Raw genomic sequence first — 17,359 nt, forward strand, 5'->3', positions numbered from 1 at the left:
TTGGTCGTGCTGGCTGCGAGGAAGAAAGGGATGGGTAGATGGGATCTCACCTTGCAACGACGGCGGACGACGAGGCGTGTCGGGCGTGCAGACGACGAGCCCGCGTGCGGCTGTTGGACGCGTGCACGGCGAGGCATCCGCGCCGCGCTGGCCGCACACCGCGTGTCGCGCCATGGCTGCTGCGTGCAGGGGCCGCACGATGGGCTAGGGCGCGAGGCTAGCAGGGGCCGCGTCGGCTCGCCGTGGCATGAGTCGCGCCTGCACTTGGGACCGCGTAGCCGAGCTTGTGCCTGAGCGCTGGGGGCCGCGGCCAGGGGCTGCCGCGCCCTGGGACGCCGAGCTCGGTCGCGTCGCCGGGGGCGCGCCTCCGCGCTTGAGGGCGCCTAGGTGCGCTGCTGGCCGCGCTCGCCGACCGCCGCACATGCTGGCCGCCACGCAGGCGGATGGACACGCAGGGGAGAAAACGAGGGGGCGAGGAGACCGCGACCAGGGGAGGTAGAGGGAGAGAGAGAGAGGAGGAGAGGGCTCACCTGCGGGAACCATGGCCAGGGGCTGCCCACCGAAAGAATTGGAACCGCCATTGACGTGGGCAAGGAAAAGGGGATCACAGTGGAGATAGAGGGAGGAGTGGAGGAGATGACGCATGGGGCCCACCTGTAAGAATGAGAGAGGGAGGGGAGATGAGAGCGCCGGTCGCCCGTTCTTTTTTATTTCTTTTCTCCCTTTTTTATTTCTCTTCTTTTAGTATATACAAGAATAGTAGACATTTATATATATGTATATATTTGTCCATTTTAGATCAAGCCCAAAATAATTTAAATAAAATTAAATGCGATAACAAACAAAACTATGCTTCAGCATGAAATGCAATACACAATGCTTCTCTAGGGTTTAATTCAGTAGGCTTACACTAATATATAACAAAATAACACTCCATTATTTAAAAAAGAAAAGAAAAGCAAGGAAAAGAGGGTAACACCTGAATTTGGTGGATATTAGAAAAGGAATTTTATATCCAAAATTCAGGGTGTTACAGTGGCCATCGGAGTAGGACGCTCTCCGTTGCGCCACATCGGAGGAGATCGTTGTCTTCAGATGCCACCACGGACGGTTACCGCAGCCATCATCGCTCGCGCCTCGGAAGGTCGTTGCCACCGCTATAGATCGCGACTCGGGCGCTGCAAACGCATCTCCCATGGCCGCCACCGCCGTTGCCGAAGCCTATCGCGCCTCGTGTAACCGCTGTCGCCATCGAGCTTGGGATGCGCCGCTGCCGCTCATCCGCTTTGGGAGCGCCGTCACCGCTTCCCTGCCCGCCTCGGGAGCGTCACCGTCGCTTGCGGTCCTGAGGGAGCGCCGCTTGCCCGCCTGGCTCAGAAGCCCGCCTGCCTCAGGGCACCGCCGCTCGCCCTTGGGATCGTCGCTGCTCGAGGGGAACCACCACCGTTGCTAAAATCTAATCCTTGGCAGTCTGAAAGTGTTTTTATAGCCGCCCAAACCTAGTTCGGCTAAACCAGATGACACCGTTGGGTCAGAGCTTTCTATATATATTCCCGGGCCATTGATTTCTAGCGTTTGGCGTTCGTCGATACCCTTTGTTTAGGAACTTCGCCAGGTTGTGTTGCGTTGACATATATCAACACCGTCGTTTTTCCATCAGCTTTTGAGCTTGTTTGAGCTAAGCGGAGTTCTTCTCTCTTTGTAGATCACCACCCCCCTACAAACATCCGCGTCGGTGAGCCTTCCGTTGATGTGAACCTCCTCGTTGAGTTTCTGGATGAATCAGACAAGCACACACTCCCTGCACGCTGCACGAACAGAAAATTCCTGCCTCGCCACATCACAATTCACAAACAAAAAACCATGCCCCCCCTAGATCACAGTATCAGCAGAAAATCCGTCCAGAATCACAGTATCAACCAGTGCCTGCTACTGAATGCATGCCCAGAAAATCGTGCCGCCAAAACTGCAGGTTTCAACACCAGCCCATAAAGCACCAAGATCCTAGGCAGTGCAGTTGCATACTTGCATATGCATCGAGGGAGTCTCACTGGTGAACTGCCATGGCGTTCGTTCTAGCGGACCTCGGTTTCAAACTTGAGGCAGATGCCCATGCTGAAGAGCTCCTGGTACAGCAGCTTGGAGCCGTACGGCACGTCGACCCGGACGACGCGCTCCGCGGAGCGGCAGAACAAGCAGTAGGGCCCGCGCACCTTCTTGCCGCCGCCGCCCTCGGCGGCCCGCACGATGACGTTGGCCACCCGCTCGCAGGCCTGGCAGATGTGCATCCGCGAGAAGTCGCTGAGGGTGAAGAGCCGCTCGTGGAGGTTGGCGGCGGCGCCGTGCGCCAGCATGCAGTCGCGCTCCATCTCCCCGAACTTGACGCCGCCGAACCGCTTCTTGTCCTCCACCGGCTGCCGCGTGAGCGGGTGCACCGGACCCGTGTTCCGGAACTTCACCTTGTCCTCCGCCATGTGGACCAGCCGCTGGTAGAAGGTCGGCCCCATGAACACCAGCGACTTCATCCGCTCGCCGGTCTGCCCGTTCAGCACGCTCTCCTCACCCCACCTGCAAAACCCGGCCCTGCAAACCGAAGCGACAAGGTGTGGCATTGGCATGACACATGAGAAGAAGGCTGCAGCTATGGCATTTTCCTTGATAAAGTACTCCATAAGAATCCGTCATGTTTCATAAGGACTTACTTGTGCAGCTGTTCGGCGATCACCTCCACGGTCGGAGTGGTGAACGGCGTTGCGTACCTGACCTTCCCACCAAGGGCGATGCCCTTCCCCAGAGCAGCCTCAAGCAGCTGTCCAGGAGTTTGACGAGTTGGAAAACCATGTGGGTTTATGACCATGTCTGGAACAATCCCTTGGGAAGTGAATGGGAAATTCTCCTGAGAATCCAACAGGCCAACAACTCCTTTCTGTCCATGCATGCTGGCAAACTTGTCTCCGACGCATGGCGAGCGAGACTGAATTGAAACGGGGTATTAGACTAATCACTAGGAAGATTGACAATAAGTGGTGGGCATGCAGAATAATCTTGCAAAGGTTTATTACTCACCTGTCTTAGAGTAACAGTTGCAAAGTTAACCCCATCATCGTTCGCCGAAAGAACAACCTTGTCCACCATCCCTTTCTCAGTATGCATCAGTTTGGCGCTATGATCTTCACCAGACTCCGTGACCTTACCAATGACAATGTCACCACTCTGAAGACTTGCTCCGACGTATGGTAAGCCATCACTGTCCAGACTGTCGACCTTCCCCCTCTTGCTCTGCACTTTACCGAAATTGATGTTTTCCCTGTGCTTGAGACGCCTTGTGATCTCTTTGTTCTCGACCTGTGCTTTGTAGCTCTTGAAATGTAGCGTGCGAAACATGCCACGCTCTAAGGAGGCCCTATTCATCACCAGAGAGTCTTCTTGGTTGAATCCCTGATGAACGTTCACTGAGACTATCGCGTTTTGTCCGTTGAAATATTCTGGTGTGTTGAAGTCGTCTTTTCGTCCGGAGCTGCAGTCTGTCTTCGCCTCTCCAAGACCGTAGGACACCACAGTTCTAAACAAGGGTCTTTGTGGATAGAACATTTGATGTGAAAGGGTGTCCAGTCTGTACTGAGAATTTGTAGGGGAGTAGCCGATAGCCTGCTGTGATATTTTTTCAGCTTGCATCTGAACCCTCCTAGCGTTATCATGGTTGCCAAAGGGAATGAGACTGCAGCTCAGCCCTAGCAAGAAAGAAGGATCAAGTTCACAATGAGTATAGCCAGAAGAAGACCAGTCTTCTTTCTCCCTGCTGGAGAATAGATGTCTAATTCCGTACGCACATTGGATATCCTCCTCTTCTTCAACACCAATCAGCTCAACTATGTTTTGATCTATAAGTTCCTGAAAAGAGTATAGTCCATCTTTTGGTCTTGTGATTCTTCTTAGATTTTCAACTACAAGAAGTGGTCTCATAATTCTGCCTGGATCAGAAAATACACGAACTTCTTTATGGTGCTTGTCCCTTTTGATTTCAACCTATTCAAGTTAAAAATAGGAAAAGTAACAATATTTGTTATGATCGGTATATCTTATGCGCACCATAAAACGGCCCACGCAGGTATTGGGCTCAAATTACATGCAATAGGCATAAACAGTATCTGTTTAGGAAATAGAAGTATTTATTAGGAAAAGATCAAAAGAGAATCCAAATCGACAAGGGCTCCTCCTCGTTTAGGAAATAGAATTATTTGTTACAAAATAGAACTATTTGTTAGGGCTACCCTAGTTAGCTTGGAAAAATAAGTCCTCTAGAGACTATAAATAGAGACTACAAATATAGAGACCATGTAGCCAGATGAAGGCAAACAACACAATTATCTTCACCAGGATTCAAGAGCCACCCACGTGTTATGTTTCCTTGTTTTTTTTTGAAAACTTAGTGCAGGAGCTCTGCTATTTCATTTAAGGAGAGAAGGGAAACAAGAGTCTTAAAAAGTTGTTATTACATATAACGAAAAACACTCAAACACAATCCAAAAAAGAGAAGACATTACACTACACATGGATGCCCAACTGCAGCTCGTCTCAACGCCATTTCTTGTTTGGCCAGATGAAAGACCACTTGTGTCGATGCTTGCTTGCCCTCAAAAATACGCCGATTCCGCTCCTTCCAAATATTCCAGGTGAAGTACATAAGCAAACCCGAAACAGTGAGTTGGTCTTCTTTCGATTTGTTTTGGAGCACAACAGCCCACCACGAATCGAAGCTCTGAATATCTGAGCTGGGCGGCATGATCAGATTATTGGTCCACGATCTGACTAACTCCCACACTTCCAAAGCAAAAGGGCACTTGAGACAAAGGTGAATCGCAGTCTCCGGCTCTTGATCGCAAAGGACACACAGAGGATTGCATGGCCAATTTCTTTGACTTAGTTTATCTGCTGTGAGGATCTCTGCTTGAATGAGCAGCCACACAAAGAACTTATGTTTCCCTTCGGCGTGCGCCTTCCAGATAGATTTTTCTTTGAAAGCACTGTAAGAGCCCTTGAATTGTGCAAGATAAGCTGATTTGGAAGAGTACACTCCATTCTCGGTCCATATCCACCGAATGCAATCTTCCTGGTCATTGAGCTGCACCCCCTCAATATGGTTCCACAATTGTATGAATTCAGCCATCTGTTGAACATTTTCCATTCTCCAGAGACCTCTCGTCCAATTGAGGTTAACCAATTGTTCAGCCACCGATCTATTTTTGCGCCATGCCAGGGGGTACAAGCTAGGTGCAATGTCAATCGGAGCTTTGCCTGAGAGTTGTCATTGCGCTACTGATCTATACCCTAGCTACCACGACGCCTTCTCGAAATCAGAGGTTCCGACCCCAACACCCAATCTCACGTCCCTACGCACTTCACAACCACGACAAGGTCAAGGAACCTATCGAACTGGTATCAGCGATGTCAGGTTTCGATGTTGCGTATCGTTATATCAAGAAGAAAGAAAGGTCTAAAATAGACCAGATACAACCGTCTGGCCAAAGGCTTAGGCACACACACACACAAACAAGGTTGGACTTCAGAGAGCGGGCTAAGCCCAACAGCACCAACCAGCGACCTGACGACTCTAAGGCAAAAGACCTTCCTCATCCTCCTGTGCCAACTGGAGCTGGAGGCCTTTAGCATCGGCCTTGTTTCAGCACCAGACTTCCTCTCCAGCAATGGAGAGAGCAGTAGAGACTAGAGAGATGAGGGGTTGCTCCATTGAAGACAATGATATTCCTGTGTTTCCACAAGATCCATGCCCCTAATATGATGAGAGAGTTTAACCCCTCCTTCAAAGCCTTATCTGCCTCCGAAACAACCTACAGCCACCATTCCATGAAGGACTCCATCCCGGGTTGAGGTGTAAGGACGAACATACCCAGCCTTTGCAAAAAAACAGAACTAAAATTGTCTAACAAACACACAACCAACGAGAAGCTGGTTAATAGTTTCCTCCGCGTATGAATGAAATTGTCTCCACTACCCAAAATGCTTTCATTCAAAAACGATCAATTCATGATAACTTCCTCTACGTCCAGAAAGTGATTAAAAAACTTCACAAGAGCAAACAAGCAGCCCTATTTGTCAAGCTAGACATATCAAAAGCTTTTGACTCTCTTAATTGGGCATATCTTCTAGACGTCTTAAGAGCCCTAGGCTTCACCCAAAAATGGAGAGATTGGATTGCTACCATCCTTGGCTCATCTTCATCCAAAATCATCATTAATGGTCAGCAAACCAAAGAAATCAAGCACATGAGAGGGGTGCGTCAGGGTGACCCACTATCGCCTTTTCTCTTCATCCTCGCAATGGATCCCCTAAAACGAATGATTGAAAGGGCAGCTCATGAGGGGCTACTGGGCCAGGTATTACCCAATGGGGCAAAGTTTCGCTGTTCTCGATATGCAGACGATGCAGGGGTGTTTGTTAGAGCATTCTAAAAAGAATTCTAGAAGCTTTCGAATGGTGTTCAGGTCTAAAGATCAATTTTGAGAAAACAGAGATTTTCCCAATACGTTACCCTGAATCTTTAAGGTCAAATTTAATGGAAGTTTTTCCAGGCAAGTACTCTAACTTCCCTGGCAAGTATCTCGGGCTACCGCTTCACTTCAGGAATATTAAAAGAATAGAGTTTCAACCTCTAAATGAGAAAATCAATAAAAGGCTTGCTGGGTGGAAAGGTAGGCTTCTTTCAAAGGCAGGAAGGGAAACCTTGGTTAAATCTGTGTTGACAGCGCAACTGATTTATCTTCTAACTGTTTTCCCAGCTCAGAAATGGTTACTTAAAAGGATTGACAAGATAAGAAGGAACTTCCTTTGGAAAGGAGAAAATTTGGATTCATGTAGTGGGGGTCATTGCCTGATAAATTGGGCTACAACTTGTTTGCCAAAGAATAAGGGAGGTCTTGGCATACTCGATCTAGAGCGCTTTGCAAGAGCGTTAAGGCTTAGATGGCTGTGGCTACGATGGACGAATAGAGACAAAGCATGGACTGAGTTGCAATTACCTTGTGATAAAGCAGATGTCGATCTATTTAATGCATCTACGATTGTAACAATTGGTGATGACAAAATGGCTAATTTCTGGAGATCAAGCTGGATTCAGGGTCAGACGCCAAAGAACATTGCGCCAACCTTATTCATGAAAGCAAAGAGGAAAAATATCTCAGTGTGCCAAGCCCTTACAAACAATCGCTGGATGCACTTTTGTTCTCCTTACACACATGAGGATGAGATAAAAGAATTCATTTCCCTCTAGCAAGGTATCAACAACACTCATGAACTCAATGATCTCGACGATACTATTTTATGGAGGTGGACGACGGATGGGAGTTATAGTTCAAGTAGTGCATACAAAATTCAGTTTACAACGAATTTTTGTAAAATCAAAATTTCTCCTATCTGGAAAGCGAGAATTGAGCCAAAATGTCGTTTTTTCGCGCGGACCATGTTGCATAACAGAGTTCTGACTGCGGACAGCCTACAAAAGCGGGGATGGCCTTGCAATCCAATTTGTTGTCTTTGCAACTTATCACAAGAAAGTATGCCTCATTTAGGCAAAGACTGCCCATTTTCTGTAGAGGTTTGGAACATGATCCTATCTTGGGCCAATCTATCCTTTCTAAGTGGCGTTTCTGACCTCGGCTCGTTGTATGATTGGTGGAAGAGATTAAGGAACCGTTGCTGCAAGGAGTCAAAGAAGATTTTCGATGGACTCCTCATCTCTTTTTGGTGGAATATATGGTTGGAAAGAAATAACAGAATCTTTCAGAGACTTCAAAGATCTGCTATCCAGGTTACGCAATTGGTGAAAGATCAAATTGGGAGCTGCAGTGTATGTTAGATTGAGTTAGTGTATGTTTTTCTTCTTTTTGTTTTTTTTCTTTTGCTCCGTCTTCTGAAGACTGTTATCTATTTCTCTTCTAATATATTGAAGAGGCAAGTCTTTTGCCGCTTCCTTTCAAAAAAAAGTTTCCTTTCCCTGGTCGCAAAGAACATAAAGAGTGGGATGGGGAAGGTTCCTTTTAGCCGGCCGGTCTGCTGTCCAACAACGGTTATGGGCAACAAGCCACATAAAGAAGGAACATGAGACAACTTCTTATGGTGATGCTATTCTTCATCCTGAATGGCAAGTTGCGATGTCTGAGGGGATTGGCGCTCTTGAGCATATTAGCACTTAGGAGATTGTTGCTCATCCCCTTCATGTTCAACATATCACCTGTAAGTGGGTCTATAAGGTTAAGACCCACTCTGATGGTTCTCTTAGCGTTACAAGGCTCGTCTAGTTATCCGTGGTTTCTAGCAGAAACATGAGCGTGATTATAATGAGACTTTTGCTTACATGACCATTGTTCGCACCCTCGTTGTTGTGGCCTTTGTTCGTGAGTGGTCCATATATCAGCTTACGCATCCCTACCCCCAATCTCACATCCTTCCGCATTTCACAACCACAACAAGGTCAAGGAACCTATCAGTATTACTACCAACTTGTTGCAACATATGTACTTTTAAGTATTCCATTGAGGCAGAAATAGTACATGTAACAAAACATCCATATTCCACCTAGTGGCAAAAATATATATTGGATATTCATAAACATACACCAATTCAGTTCAGAATTCCATGAGCATGAAATCAGATCCACCACGTAAAGGTCTTTCTTTCTTTTTTAGATTATGTAAAGGAAACTAGTTCTTGAACGAATTAAAGGAAAACTAGTAATGAGCAAGAGAAAATTAGAATGGTATCGACTAATCACAAGATAATTAAAGTGAGTACGATATTAAAGGTTAAGCAACCACTCCGCAATTGCAGAGAAGGCTTGCCTTAATTTATCCCTTCCCTAGTCCCAACTCATGCAGGAGTCTCGGCATAGGTCTGCCCTTGTTGATAATTGCTATGAAATTTTTTTAACCAGTAGATACAAGAGCACAACTATACTCAAGAAACAACTTTCAGTAATCAATAGCTTATTACGCAGTGAAATCTATCACGATACATGAAGGAAACAAGACTCATCACAGTTCAAGGTAAAATATATTGAAAAATAATTGAAACTATGAATAATGGTTTAGGAGAGTTTTCAAAGACCACGAACGGGAGTAAGACACTATCCTGATTCTGAAAACTGAGGTTCAAGACAATTAATCGTTAGTTTGACAGAGACAGAAACTGAGCAGACCTGAGGATCAATTAGCTTGCTACGCCTCAAGCTTCTTAAACGCAAAGTCAATTCGTGTGGGTCTGCACATACTCCTAGCAAGCTTCCATTCAAGAAAATCCTGTCCTTCCCAGAAATATCTTGTAGAGAAATATCATCCAGTTTCTTCATTCCACAAGAAACAAATGTATCAATCAACGGTTTCCTCACTACAGAACTAACCACAGCAGTAACAGCAAGGTTTTTCACAAATCCACATTTTTCAGCATCCGGGGTGGACAAAAAACACAATTTTCCCCAGTAGGATGGATTCCTGCAAAATGAAAGTCAGCTTGCACATGGATATTAGAAAAGGAAGAGAGTAGGCACGCATTTTTTTTTTGTGCGAATGAACAGGGAACTTACGGGTATCTTGCATCTCCAGCCGTTCCAGCATATGCAAACCACTGTCGCGTCTTCCTAACATCAGACATCATTTGAAGTGGATTTGTTCTCCGAAGGGTTGCTACAACCCCTGAACACCTTTCTTTTTTATAAGGATGCCGCCAAGAACCAGTGGAGAAGGCCCGGTTCAATCCATTGGTAATAATTGATGCATCCACATAACGCCTAAGGTCTTGCAAGTTGCCATCATTGCTCAAATCTCTCTGCATGAGCTTAACCATGCGCCTTTCTGCTCTTTTAATATGAGTCCAGAGTTCTCTCCGAAGCAATTGGCAGGAAAGATCTAGCCTTTTGTTACGGAGATCATCCTTATTATCACATTTTCGATTGCCAGAGTATGCCATTAGCAGACATTTGACCATGTAACCCAAGAAAAGTGCCTTGCTCCTAAACCCATTGACACCAGGAAACATATACCTACAAACATACTCATCAAAGGATTCTTTGGGCGGAAACTTTGATTTTCTGATCAGCTCATCAACATATTGACGGGCTCTACCTGGAGTGCGGAAGCCTTCAAATTCTTCATGAGATTCTTTAATAGTTAATGATATTATGTTAACTATGTCAGCATCACAGTCTAGGATATCAATCATATCAAAAGCTTCCTTGTCTGACGATACACCAAGTGCAAAAAATGCTACCCAAATTGGCATAATCGTACCCATGAAGCAAATGTTTATGACTTTGCAGCTTTCATTGCTTTTGGACGGAACAAGTTTTATATTGATCTTTTCTCGTCTGATCTGAGATAGGTAACTTGCATCCCAGCTGGGGTGGTCTGTGACCCAAATCCTTGATAAAAACCTTTGCTCTTCAGCAATGAATACCTACAGAATTTAAAGCAATCATAATGAGATATGCTTCACCCAGACATGGTGTCAAACATGTTCAATATCAAAAAGGTAAAAACTTCTTAACTTCAATGATAATTTGTTAACTACAGAAATTCTTGACAAGGTTACAGAACATTTTCCATGCATAAATATGAAGCACCATCGTCCTACTATATAAATCATTGTTTTCTAATCGATTAGTCGCAATTAGTCGGGCTGATCGTTTCTCTGTGCTCGATTAGGGTGTTCGACTCGATTAGTGTTACTGATCGTCCATATCGTCCGATTAGGCAACGATATGGAACGATTAATCGCCTAGGAGCCGTCACGATTAATAGAGGTACTACAACAGTCTAGACTGGCCCCAACAGTCCAGTCTGTGATCGGGTAGTCTAACAGTCTGTTTGACTGGACTGGCCCATGATTAATAGAGGTAGCCACCCCCAGCTTTACCTGTCTTTTCAGCTTCCCTGACGGCTGGGAGAAAATCAGAAAACACCCTACTCTCTCACAGCTCCCTTCCCTCTTCCTTCTTCACCCTTCTCTCTCCCTCCAAGGCTCCAGCACAGCAACATCTTTCTCTCTACATCGGCTCGGAGAAAAGAGAACACAGGGACTGGAGAGCTCCTCATCTGAAGCCTTCTTGGTCATGGTCTACTGGTCTAGTAAGTTATAGACTTGCAGTTTCATATAAATTTGTTGCTGCTGTGTTTTTTTTTCGAAAGAGCGCAGGAGGACTGCGCACCCATATATTAAAGTAGAGGGAAAATAAAGGGCCATAAGGACCCAGGTACAAAGCACTCCTTATGGAGGCCTTGTGTTGGTCTAGTAAGCTGGATGTACTTCTGTTTTAGACTATTCAAGTATTGAATATTGGACTATTTATACTGCTGCAAGTCTCTATAGTCTACACTATATAAGTATATATATATAGTGTTATATATATGACTATATATATATCCTGGAATACACAGGACGACTAGGAGGACGATTAGGGTCGATCAAGGGCGACTAATCGCCCTGATCGACGCCTGATCGCGACTAACCGCCCAGTGGGATCGATCAGGCGATAAGGCGATCTGAAAACTATGATATAAATATTTGATTTGAACTTTGACCACACGCATATAATACTTATCACAACACTTGTCAAGCTAAAATTTGTAAACTTCATTTGAGGTAGCCTGAAATTTCACAAAACATATGTATGACAGGCCATAATAGTCTCCATCATCTATCTCTCCCTTAAGTATTGGGAAAGGTGCGAAAGGGCCTCTAGCGTAATGGTTGAGACTTTCGAGTAGTACATTCAGGTCCTGGGTTTGATCCCCCTCAGGGGTGAATTTCAGGTTTGGTTAAAAAAATCCCCTCACTATGCCCCGCCAGCTCTCGGGGAACAGAATCCTGTGCGCCACCCTACGGCTGGGCCGTTGCAGAGTGGACAATTGATCTGCCCGTTAGTGATGGGGTCTAGGGTTCGAGGGTTTTCTCGGCCAGGACCATGTTTCGTCTCTTCTTAATATAATACTAGGAGAGTAGTCTTTCCTTCCCCGGCCGAGTTTTTTTAGTATTGGGAAAGGTAAGTAACACAGTAATACACTTCACTTTCCTCATCGCCCTTTGTGAAACTTGTGATAACCAGGTCTCAACTCAAAACCTCTGTGTCTGACAACATATTAAGTTTCATGCACTAATTAGTTCACCAATGGCCAAACTTAAACTATTGAAAAAGATGGGCAATATAGTAAGCGTGTAGGGCATTTGCATAGCAGTGCCATATAGAGTCACCGCATGTATTATGAACCATAAAACCTCTTTTCTGCTGACTAAATATCTTACATGCACGCCTCACCCGATACATAATATATTTGCAGCACCATCAAAATCTATAAGAAATTGTGTGTTTGGTTGAAGAGTTGAGGAGAATGGAGCGACTCCATTCAAGTTTTTTGGATGTTTGGTTTCCAACAAAAGAGGAGCGGAACGGCTCCTGGAATCTCCATATAGAAATTTACCATAAATAGTTGGAGTGCTCTCACTCCACCAAAATGGTCGGATGTGAGCGCTCTCTCAGACGCGAGTGCTCTCCTTCCTCTTCCCTCTACACTCATATGGCTCTCCAACAACAAAGAACGGAGCGGCTCCGCTCTATTTTACTCTTTAACCAAACAAAAAATAAAGTGGCTCGGTTCTACTTGCCAAACGGAGAATAAAACGGCTACATTCTAAAAAACTAGAATGGAACCACTCCATTCTAATTGACTCTCCAACTAAACGCAGAATGCATAATGCAATGATCTTTGTCAAATACATTTGCTGAGAATTGAATGAGCAGCATGGATCATGTAAGGTGGTACCTTTTCTGTTCCTTTGATCAAAAAGTAGCCACCAAAATCAAACGGGCAGTCACCTTTTTGAGATTTATGCAGCCAGCACAAATTCGACTTCACCATTACAGGTAACAATCCAATGTTGATTTGTTTAGTTTCTGTCATTATCTCTCTTTTATGAACATGTGTATCCTTGCCAGTTTTGGCTTTGTCACTTGTGTCGAATATATAAACCTAATAAAGTCAAAACATTAATTGTTCAGATGGTAAAATATCAGTAGAAATCTTATTGATACAAAGATCAAGGTCATAACTTGATTACACATGCCAGAATAATTTGAATCACATCTGCTGCTCATTATATCAAACATGGCAATACTACAAGCAGAATGCCAAGCCACAGTGGTAGCTACATTCAAAGTCTACATGAGTTTTGGAGGCTGAGTAAGGGGGGAAAACATAAGCGACATCATTATGGCTATTGCGCCATCAAAAGGAAAGTTAAAAATGAACTCGAGGAGGAGCTTAATCTCACTAATTTCCATGTCATTTATGAAATATAAGAAAAAGGCTGAAATGGTCACATCATCATCCATACTAGTTAAGAGAATAAGAAAGCTTTTCTGGGATATCTTTTTAATTTTTCCATTTATATTATATATAGTTTAGTCTTTCTTAACAGGTACATAATATTTTACCCCTACTGTTTACTTGATATGTAACATGAATTAGGACATCCTGACCTGAACAGTCATTTCCACATTCATCCTAGACGCATATGTCATCTTCTGGAGGCGAGCATGTCTAGGCTTAAATTTGAGATCTTGCTCTTCAAGGTCAGAATTTTCAAGCATAAACACTGGCTCATCAAGCTTAACCCTACCAAATTTGACAGTTGCATGTTTCCAAGCACCATGTTTATTTGAAGGGTCATAATCAGGTTCCACAGTGATTTCCCCAAGAGAATCAAAGAGCTCTTGGAGTCCATGGGAGACAAAATGATCGTACGAGTTTATCTGATGGCTAACCAGTCCAGTTTCACTGAAAAACGATCTTGCTGCTTCTTTACAGAACTTCTCGAGGCTTGCAACGTTGAAATCCACTGGTACTTGTGAGGGTAGATCTGAAGAAGCCTTTCCTTCCCCTCCATCTTCCTCAGATAGTATTTCTTTCAAATCCACATCCATAGCATTCTGCTTTTCATTCCCTTCATCTCCCACAGATGTTATACATGTCAAATCAACATCCATAACAGACTGCTGTTCATCAACTTCGCCAGAAGGCTGCTGCTCCCCTTTTGCAACCTCCTTGTGGGGGTCTTCAACATCTCCATGGCCATCGAAGTTCAGGCAATCCATCACATCAGTATCTGAGTTTACAGGTGACTGGTCACCATCGGTTTGTGGTTTCCCCATGGCTAAACAATTGGCATCTGGCACTCGGCGTCAACAAAATCCCTTCCTTTACAGTAGAACAGGGAAACAACATAATCAGCACAGTCATCATGGAATTGCACAATTTTGAAACCAGAAGATCAGAAAAGCTGCATCCACATGGCATTCATTCAGCAACAAACACTGAAACCATACACGATTTGTGTAAGGACACAACTTTTCAATTTCTTAACCAAAAGAGATAGGTCAGTATAAGATGTGCGCCCAGGGCTCCACCTGGCATTCCGCAAATGAAACAGCAATAGGTTAATTTCTCAGGCAGATGCATGCGCAAAGACGCTGCCTTTATAAAAAACTGACACATCAGACATCCACTTCACAGAATTCTACCTAAACGGAGCACCTTACAGGCGTAGCAGTACCAATCACGCCAAAAGAAAAAAAGATTTTCCAGCAAAATGCACCGTTTTTCTACCACTGTCCCCCTCTCTGGTCCTTTTTTTATGGCGATTTGGGCAGGCAGGCCCACCACATCATCACGTATGGCGAGTTCGCAACCTTCCATCATCTTAGGAATTAGAAATCAGAAGAGGGCTCGCCACCACGCGTCCCGATCAAATGATCACGGGGCACCACCAAAACCCCGCAACAATTCAGCACCGCACTAGCAACACAAAACCACACCCCGGCCATGAGACGCACACAAAATAACAAGGACAGGGGCGGGGTGTCCCGTCCACCTAAGGCCACGACGTCGACGATGCTCGAAGCGCCAAAACCACGCGCGGCTGGCGGCGAGGGAGCACGGGCTCCAAAGCACTCGCCGCGAACCAAACAAAGAAACGGAAAAAAAAGCGGTCTATTTTTTTCGAGGGAGACGCGTGCACCACACCAGCCCATGCCGCGAGCTAGCGATCCAGTCCTGGCAGTGCAGGCCCATGAGAGCAGAGGAAACGCCGCGTTGCGCCACGCAGCAGGCGGACCGGAACGGTGTGAGCGCGAGATGGCCGTGGCAACGGGGCGCTGAAATGGACGGAGGACGGAGAGGCTTACCTTTGCGCGCCGGCGATCGCCGGTTGCGAGGCGAGGCGAGGCGGAAACCCTACGGCGCGGTGCAGGCACCGCACCGGCGCCGGTTGGGGTTTTCCACGCCGCGTTGCGACCGAGGACGGGAGAGCCGGAGAGGCGAGGCGAGGCGAGTGTGCTTTTGCTGTCCTTTATATGCTACTGTAGGAGGCAGGCAACCAGAACAGAAGCAGGGAGTACAGTACAGTGGACGCTCTCTTTGCTCGCCGTGGCCGTGCGCCCGGGCCGTGAGTTCCTCCTGCGTTTCACCAATAGCAATCGCAACTGCCCGCTGGTGCTCAGCTTTGCGGCTCTGTTCTGACGTGCCTTCCCATTTGGCTGGGTCCTACCGGTCAGTGTCTCTTTCACAGCTCTGGACTGGACAGGCGCCGCCCTCCTGCTGGCCCGTCCGCTGCCTGGGGTGCGGTTTTTTTCAGCTGAGAAAAAGTTTGTATCAGCTGTATGTCGTGAAAAAGCTGCTATGAGTCGTTTTATTTAAATTGATGTGATCTATCCACTATAAATAAAATTATATATTATTTATATGTACTTTATCTAACTATATATCTTAATCAATATATCTAATTTAAAAAATCGATTTCATTTTTGTGTTCCTAATATTTTTACAAATATATCAATTTTACGGTTCCATTTTAATATTTTTATTAAAAATATTTAATTTTATTTATTATAGCACTTAATTATTTTTAATCATATTTTAGTTTTTATTTGTCATATTTATTTATTAATATAATGAACTTCGATAAGCAGCAAAAAACGAGGTCCAAGGTGTTTCCACATTTATACTAAAAAGGTTGCTTTTTTCAAAGCAACTATAGAAAAGTTGAGTCCCTTTGGCGACAAGTTCAAAACGCTGAACCAAACACACCCTAAGAACATACGACAATGTTATATAAGGGTGTGTTTGATTATAATAACATGACATAATCCTTACATAAGGTTGTTTGGTTTATAGTCAGGATTGTGACAGAGCCATCATAGGAGAATACTTTCAATTCTTGTCGTTCTCAGTTATCCCTTAAAATCGGATGGATGAGTCTGTTCCCCCAAGAGACGAGGCTTCTTACATCCCATGCATGTGTATTTATTCCTTATGCCTCGGTCTCATTCCTCCAACCAAACAAAGACAGGGATCAATACATCTCTACCTATCTCTCAAACCAAACAAAAAACTCTTAATATTCCATCCCCCAACTAAATAAGAGTAGAGATCATTTCATACCATCCCCCGCTGTTATGGTGTTGTTACCGCCTTGTCAGGTTCTCGTAAAATCTGTACTACAACTGCCCAATTACTCCACACTTAGATCAGGCCACCTAGCGAATGTTGGCCTAGCAAATGTCAAGGTCAACTAATTACATTTCAATTTATAATGACATTGAAAGGAATATGACCAATGCTAAAATTTTCCTGATCTCCAGAATCACATTTGCATCTAGTAGAGTATATCGCCAACATAAAAACATTATTTTATTCTACCATGAAAAGAAGTCACTCTCAAGTAAATCAAGTTCAAATCCAGCATTAAATAGCAACTTTGTGGGGGGGGGGGGGGGGGGGGGGGGGGGTGGTGAGATGTGATGCATAGAAGATCATATGACGCTGGTCAAAAGTCTAGGGTGCACATGTATTGTTGCCGGCTTACCGCTGATTGCCGTTTCGGTTCTTTTGATCTTTGGCGTGACTTATACCAACAAAAAAAGTTAGGTATTTTTTTGGCTGCAATCTAATCTACATTAATAAATATAATCAGAGTAAACTATACTGCAGTCAAATAAAAAATTGCATCAGGCTGTATGGTTTAGGTTCTACTAGTGGAGAGGAGGTGAAAACAGCGTGAAACACGCGCCGAAAATATACTTTCTCTATTCTAAATTATATATTATTTTTAAGGTTGTTCGGTTGTGTCTAAATGAAAAAAGATTGGAAGGTATTAAATCTCTTAGAAAAATAATGCTGCATGTACAACGATGTTTAATGTAGAGACTCTTAGGATGCGTTTGGTTGGGGAGCCAACTGGGATGGAACGGCTTCATTCCAGTTTCTAAGAATTGAGTAATTTCATTCTGTGTTTGGCA

At 44.8% G+C, this 17,359-nt stretch overlaps 1 protein-coding gene across 2 annotated transcripts; it reads right to left on the reverse strand.

The window, feature by feature from the left end:
* Window positions 1–1,927: 1,927 nt before the first annotated feature.
* On the reverse strand, window positions 1,928–15,589 carry LOC103641221 (DNA-directed RNA polymerases IV and V subunit 2). Of its 2 annotated transcripts, XM_008664582.4 has the most exons (8): window positions 15,248–15,589; window positions 13,544–14,261; window positions 12,828–13,034; window positions 9,596–10,464; window positions 9,212–9,503; window positions 3,067–4,026; window positions 2,703–2,974; window positions 1,928–2,583 (listed from the first exon to the last, which is right to left on the reverse strand). In XM_008664582.4, the coding sequence occupies exons 2-8, from the start codon at window positions 14,213–14,215 to the stop codon at window positions 2,076–2,078; spliced, it is 3,780 nt and encodes a 1,259-aa protein (XP_008662804.1). In that variant the 5' UTR covers window positions 14,216–14,261; window positions 15,248–15,589; the 3' UTR covers window positions 1,928–2,075. The 2 variants fall into 2 exon arrangements, with proteins under 2 accessions (XP_008662804.1, XP_020401620.1); XM_020546031.3 differs by lacking the exon at window positions 15,248–15,589 and having other exon boundaries at window positions 13,544–14,465.
* Window positions 15,590–17,359: the final 1,770 nt, after the last annotated feature.

Source organism: Zea mays, chromosome 10 (assembly GCF_902167145.1).
Source record: "Zea mays cultivar B73 chromosome 10, Zm-B73-REFERENCE-NAM-5.0, whole genome shotgun sequence".
NCBI lineage: Eukaryota > Viridiplantae > Streptophyta > Magnoliopsida > Poales > Poaceae > Zea > Zea mays.

Bases quoted from the DNA above. Each gene is read 5' to 3' on its own strand.
- LOC103641221 (XM_008664582.4), bottom strand. From the start codon at position 14,215: ATGGGGAAACCACAAACCGATGGTGACCAGTCACCTGTAAACTCAGAT. The intron at 10,465-12,827 runs GTACCACCTTAC...TAAATTCTGTAG, and splicing joins TGATCAAAGGAACAGAAAAG to GTATTCATTGCTGAAGAGCA. The intron at 2,975-3,066 runs GTGAGTAATAAA...GTTTCAATTCAG, and splicing joins CAACTGTTACTCTAAGACAG to TCTCGCTCGCCATGCGTCGG.